This window comes from Arachis duranensis, chromosome 9, assembly GCF_000817695.3.
Source record: "Arachis duranensis cultivar V14167 chromosome 9, aradu.V14167.gnm2.J7QH, whole genome shotgun sequence".
Lineage (NCBI taxonomy): Eukaryota > Viridiplantae > Streptophyta > Magnoliopsida > Fabales > Fabaceae > Arachis > Arachis duranensis.
This window is the reverse complement of record NC_029780.3, coordinates 118,636,146-118,642,661: the sequence shown is the minus strand read 5'-3', so window position 1 is coordinate 118,642,661 and position 6,516 is coordinate 118,636,146. Positions and strand designations below refer to the sequence as shown.

Genomic DNA, 6,516 nt, shown 5'->3' with positions numbered 1-6,516 from the left:
ATCCAAATATGTTAAATACCAAACACATTAAAAACTAAATATATTAAAATTTAAACATATTAAAAAACATATAATATTTTAATTTTTTATTTTTTATTTAATTATTACATAGTCAGATTTACAGGTTAATTTGGGTTTTATACTTCCAGAACTGTTATCCAAACTAATTATTAAAGAGTGTTATTGATTTGGTTTAAATTAAACCTGATTATCGATTAATTTCAAAACAATTTAATTAATTTGGTTCAAATTTAAACGGATAATAAGTACCTAATATCCGTAATCATTCCTATTTTTTTGTGTCATACTAAATTGCATGCTCTGCACATGCACAATCTTATTATCAGAATCAGTTCATCACATTCATGCGAATTATTTTTGTTGATGCGATGTCGTCTAATTAAATATCGATAATTATTTTATAGTGTATTAAAAATATAAATTAAATATAACTTTTTTATATGTTAAATAAAAATATTAAATATTTATATTTATATTTTTTCAATTAATATATTTAAATATTCTTTAAGAAGCGAAAAAAAACTTTAACTAAATTCTAAAATTAATGTTAGATTAGAATTTACATAAAAATAAAAATAATTAATGGGTCTTCATAGTTGACCATTAATCTATTGTTACTCCAAAAACTGCAGATTATATATTTACTAATTACTATCATGATGCCAAAATATTTAATATGAAGTTGACTTATTTAATTTTATATGAATGTTCTATTGGAAAACACCAAGATAAAATGGAATAATAAAATTAATAATAACAATGGTTGAATCCAATTTGCAGCGAAGTATCATTTTAAATCTTTTAATTGAAAACAAAAATATTCAAATTTCATAAAACAATAAAAAATTAAAAGAACAAAATTAGGGAAGAACACAGCACTAAATCTCCGAATCCAATCCAAAATCAAGTACAGTAAAGAAAATCAACCTAAAAACCAAAAACCTCACATCTTGTGCATCCAAAAATTAAAATCCCGGAACTGAGTTTCCCCAAAAGGAGACATTCTTCTTCTTCTTCTTCTTCTTCTTCTTCTTCTTCTTGCCATTGATTATATTATTATGAGACCCAAAAGGTTCCTATCTCTGCCAGTGTTGGCCGTATTGTTGTTGATGATGTTTGTGTATTACACAACAATCTTCGTCTTCATTGATGGCTCCTTTGATCTTCAGAGCTCCAATGGAACCTTCAATGCCGCCATATTCACTATTTTAGCCTCATTCGCCGTCTTCTCTTTCTTTGTATGCGTTCTCTCAGACCCTGGTCACGTCCCTTCCTCCTATGTACCTGATGTTGAAGGCCAGGGTTCCGCCAAAGATGTAAGCTTTTTCAGTTTTTTGTAATACCCATTTTCCCAATTTGCTCAATTTCCAATTGGGGTTTCACTTAATTGCTTTTCTCTCTGTTTGGTTTCTGCCCTTTTCTGTAATGTGCTTATAGCTGCATGGATTTTGTTCTTAATTGCATATCCTTTATGTAAATCAAGTAGGACTCAGTTAATTCTTAAATTGAGAATTGATCAATGCTACTAGTGTTTCAAATTAGCCATTATGATTAGCAAACAGTTTCAGTGCTTAAATTATAGCTGTTTTCAGTCATATCTAGATTTATGTGATTAGATTCTGTGGTATTTCCCCCATTCCATTTATCAATGCATTATCAGAAGTTCCTGGTTCATTTGTATAGAGCAAGTTGTTGATATTGTTAGCTTAGCTCTTAAGTGTATTGGTTTCTTGTTATCTGTTACCGAGTCCCTTATCAAATGCTGCAGAATGCAGAGCGGAAAAAATGTGACAAGTGCTACGGATACAAGCCTCCAAGGACTCATCATTGTCGAGTCTGCAAAAAATGTGTTCTGAAAATGGTAGGTTGGTTGATTATTGGAAATAGACGTAAATTTGATCTTCTGTTTTGCATTTGCAGGAATGAAATTTAAGTTTAACTATTACCTTAATTTTGTTGCCAAATTCGATGTAGGATCATCACTGCTTGTGGATAAATAACTGTGTTGGTTATTGGAATTACAAGCCTTTCTTTGTTTTTACATCATATGCTACCTTGGCGAGTATTCATTCCATGGTATGTTTTTGCCTTGGCATCTACTTGTTTTTGCAACAGACGGGATATCGGTTGACATAGGCTTTTGCAATGTGCAGATCCTATTTATATGCTCTGTATTTCTGATGGATATAGGGAGCTCTTCTAAAGTGTTTTATGTAAGTTGAATGCAATAGTTTGCAGATATTCCAATATATATCCCTTTTTTTTCCTTTATCGCTTTGGTTGTTGTTGAGGGTATTTCAAACTAAGAGATGTGAATTCTTGGGCTTTATTCCGGTTTGTATAATTAGTTTCCTTTTTCTTTTTTGGGTATGGACATTATTTTCCGAATAATCTGAAATATTCTCAATCCTCTGGGCCTACTTTATAGCAAGCTAGGAACCTTTACATACTGTTACCTACACACCAAACTAGTATAGTATTGGGTTTATGCAGTCAAAGTTGGTCATGACTCATGATAATTGCTTGTGTTTGTTACTGGCAGCCAGTCTAGATATCTGTTGCTTGTGTCACTCGTTATGTTCTTTTCAGTAGAAACTGTGGTGTTTGTAGTGAGGTAAACCATTTCCTACTCTGTTAACGCTCCTCCAAGATCAAGACTCAAGATACCTGTTCATTAGGTTGTTTTTCATTGCCATCACCATTGTCATGAGCAGAAAACTATCAATTTCGACATGTCGAAACAGTCTCAATAGGGATTTTGGTTTCTTTATGTATCTGTAACTGATTGTTTTGTAATCCCTCAAGAATATGCTTTGGCTATCTTTGGCATTGGTCTGCTACTACTTTTTGCTCTGTCTACACAGTTTCATCCCACATAACCCAGCCATTGGTTTTCTCTTTTAATCTTATTTATATTTATATTTAGAGTTAGAGAGGATAATAGGGGTTTTATTTCTTAGAATATTAACATGGTTTCCTTGCGAAAACATTCCAAAAAGTTGATTGACTCTTTATTATTTTCTTTAATACTATATATTTTTTTTATTATATTGTGAATTAACATTAAGACTTGTGAATGGTGTTTAGGTTATGTATGGGACAATGGCAATCGGGTTGACCACAACCCTGTTGACTCTTTTTGGATGGCATGTGTACCTCATCCTTCATAATATGACAACAATAGAGGTAGGTTTTTAGAAGATATTCAATTAAGAATAATTCTATTCTCTTTTTTAATCTCTCTCAATTTATCTGGTTTGGCGCATTTGCCAGTATTACGAAGGAAAACGTGCAAAATGGCTAGCTATGAAATCTGGGCAGAGCTACCGGCATCCATTCAACATCAGCCCATACAAAAACATCACTTCGGTCTCTCTTGCAACCCTTAATTGTTTTCATCATCATTGATTTGCATGTATGCATCGATGGTTCGGCAATACTTACTGAACATTTTTTCCCTTGATCAGGTTTTAGGTCCAAACATGCTGAAGTGGTTATGTCCCACCGCGGTAAGCCATCTGAAAGAGGGAGTTAGCTTCCCCACATTGCGCGATAGTTCTTAAACCTTTCTGATGTGACCATTCGGCCTTGTCCGAATCACAATTGACATGAGGAACAAAGACCTTCCCCAAAATCTGATGATACACATACAAAAATGATTCTTTAGGCAAGCTTTCAAAAGTAAGCTTACACGATACATTAAATAGATATCCTTAGAAAAAATGATTGAATGCTAGTCATTTTACCATTTAGGCTCCATAATAGATTGTTAAAACAAAGAGACCCTGTAAAATTGTTAGCTAGTTTTTTGAAAGTGATTAAATTTAAGTTAAATTAATAAGTACTTATAGTTTCACTAAATTTACAATTAAGTATGTATAACTTTTTCCTCTTCAATTGAGTCCCTAAACATTTTAATATTTTTGATTAGGTCAATTAGGTCCCTATTGACAGTAGACGTTAATAAACATTGACAAGTTGTGAATTTACTATTATACCCATCCCATTCACTTTAGATAACCCTTGTACTTGTCTGAACCTAATCCCCTTCACCTTTCTCCTCTTCTCTTCTTCTATTTGCTTCTGAAATGTTGTTAATTTGCATGGATCCAAGCCAACTTTTGTCAAGAATATCGAATTCAAGGAGCCTCAACATGTGCACTCCACTTCTACTTCATCACACATTCACACTACCATAGTTCCATGGTTACACCCTCAATTCTATGACGGCGCTGTATTTGTCGTCGTCTACCTCAACAACTCTTAAATTCAATGTTTCAATCTTTATTCCTTTAGTTCAAAGAACTGAATTTTTTCTTATTTTGTCAGTTTTTAATTTAGGGTTCTCTGTTTGGAGTTTTGGGAACATCAAATTTTGACATATTTGATTACAAAGTTCAAATCTTTTTTCAATTGGGTATCAGAAAAAAGAAAAAAATTGGCATGGAAATGATGGTTATAGTAAAAGGTTTGAGCTGGAAGAACAAACATTGGATGGTTTTGAAGCAAAAGGGCAATTAGGTCAATGAATGAATTAAGCTATGAAACTGAAGAAGACCCCTGTTCCTTGCAAAGCTATTGCACTGTGACACTGCGCAACTTCTTCTAAATCAAAACTCAAAATAGGGTTGTAAGAAAAAGGCGTGGGTTGCATTCTAGTATGGATTGACACCCTAGATTTCTCCCAACACTTGTTGATTGTCTTTTTGTTTTCAATACACTGTCTAATGCTTCCAATGTAACTTCCAGCATTGATTAAAAGCCTTCATTCTGATCCTTGCCACAATTCCTCTTGGGTTTGAAATTTAAGGTTTCAAATTGCTGTTGCACAAATAGTTGTTGCCATTGTAGGCTCATTAGAACAATTGGGGCAGTTAAAAAGGGGTTAAATTACTCTGTTGAGAAAGAGAGGGGAGGAAAAGGACTATTTTGTCATTATGAAAAAAGAGACGGAGTCACATTTACGTATTTAGTAAGGTGGAAACTCAGGTACAATCGACTTCACGTGAAGTTGATACCTTGATACCTGAGAGCCGTTAGATGATTTGACTGATTTGATTAAATTTTTATCTAACGATTCTGAGGTATCAACTTCACGTGAAGTCGACTTCACCTGAGTTTTTACTATTTAGCAATTATTGATGGTATCTATAGTTCGAAAATAGAATATTCCATTATTCCAAATGGTTTGTGGAACTAATTAAAATAAAAATATAAAAATTTAGTTATAAATTTAATAAAATTATAGAGACTAGGATTGATTAAATTTTAAATTTAGTACTTGATTTTGTCAATGGTAGAGTATACAAATGTGCAAAACATAATTATGATACTAACCTCTTCTTGGAAGATGTTAATGCAGATATCAAATTAAAATGGATCAATGTATCTGGAAACAAGATACATGGGGTCAATGGCGTCGTTTGAAGATGTTAATGGCAGAGTATATATACAAATGTGCAAAACATAATTATGATCAATGCATATAGCGGGATAAGTCGTTGTTTTAGTATTTATTTTATGGTGGAGATTTATATGCACGTATCTTCATATAAAATTAATAGTTAAAAGTTATTAAATAATAATTTAATTAAATATATTAAATAATCTAATCGTTTTTAATTAATATATTTATATAAAATAATTGTATTTTAGTTTTTAGTCTATTTTTTATCTTTCAATTTCACTAGTACATTGTAGTTTACCCAAATCAAACCAATAGAAATCCTTATTAAGCATATGAAAATCATGTGACTATAGTCAATAATTATTATTGTCTTAGAAAAAAATATAGTGATTCCCATAGAATGTTGGAGAGATATGATAACTCATTTAAAAGAAAAGTATTTGTTATAGTGTTTAAAAATATTATCTAATTATTAAAATAGGTTAAATAATTATTTTTAAATTTAAAAATTTAAAAATTTTATATATTTTAAAATTATTATAAAAAATAATTTAAACAAAAATTAAACATCAAACAAGAGACCCTATAAAATTAGCCTTAAAAAAAAAAAGTGAAGTGGAGCCAGGTATTATTTTTCCTGGCTTGAAAACAGGTAGGTCATGAATTTAGAAGTGAAATTAATAATGGGAGACATAATGATTACATAATAGAAATATTATTATTATTCGATTATAGTCCTTTTTCCTTTTTCAAAATTTGTCTCAAATTTGTTTGGCCTAATTTTGTTTATTATAATTTATAAATATATTTAAGGGATTAAATGTTCAGCCATGAAAATTCATCCCCTTGTAAATTCAAGAGCTCAACTCACAAAACTGTTATTTATCCACTTTTAATATCCTTTTAATTAATTGTTTTTAAAAGGGTAAACATAACGAAATTTTACACATGAATTTTTTTAATATATATATACACGGTATAAATGATCATTCAAAATAGCTAATATAATTAAATAATTGTTTGAAACATTTTTAATGTAGAATTATAAATTTAAATATCATTATCAAAAAAGGAAAAGAAAAAAAAGG

At 30.7% G+C, this 6,516-nt stretch overlaps 1 protein-coding gene across 1 annotated transcript; it reads left to right on the top strand.

Annotated features, from left to right (window-relative positions):
* The first annotated feature begins 872 nt into the window (after window positions 1–872).
* Window positions 873–3,796, top strand: LOC107467988 (probable protein S-acyltransferase 15). Its single transcript, XM_016087227.3, has 7 exons — window positions 873–1,337; window positions 1,790–1,882; window positions 1,996–2,097; window positions 2,175–2,234; window positions 3,109–3,207; window positions 3,295–3,390; window positions 3,489–3,796. Exons 1-7 carry the CDS (start codon window positions 1,080–1,082, stop codon window positions 3,582–3,584), a joined length of 804 nt encoding a protein of 267 aa, XP_015942713.1. The 5' UTR covers window positions 873–1,079; the 3' UTR covers window positions 3,585–3,796.
* The last annotated feature ends 2,720 nt before the right edge of the window (window positions 3,797–6,516 follow it).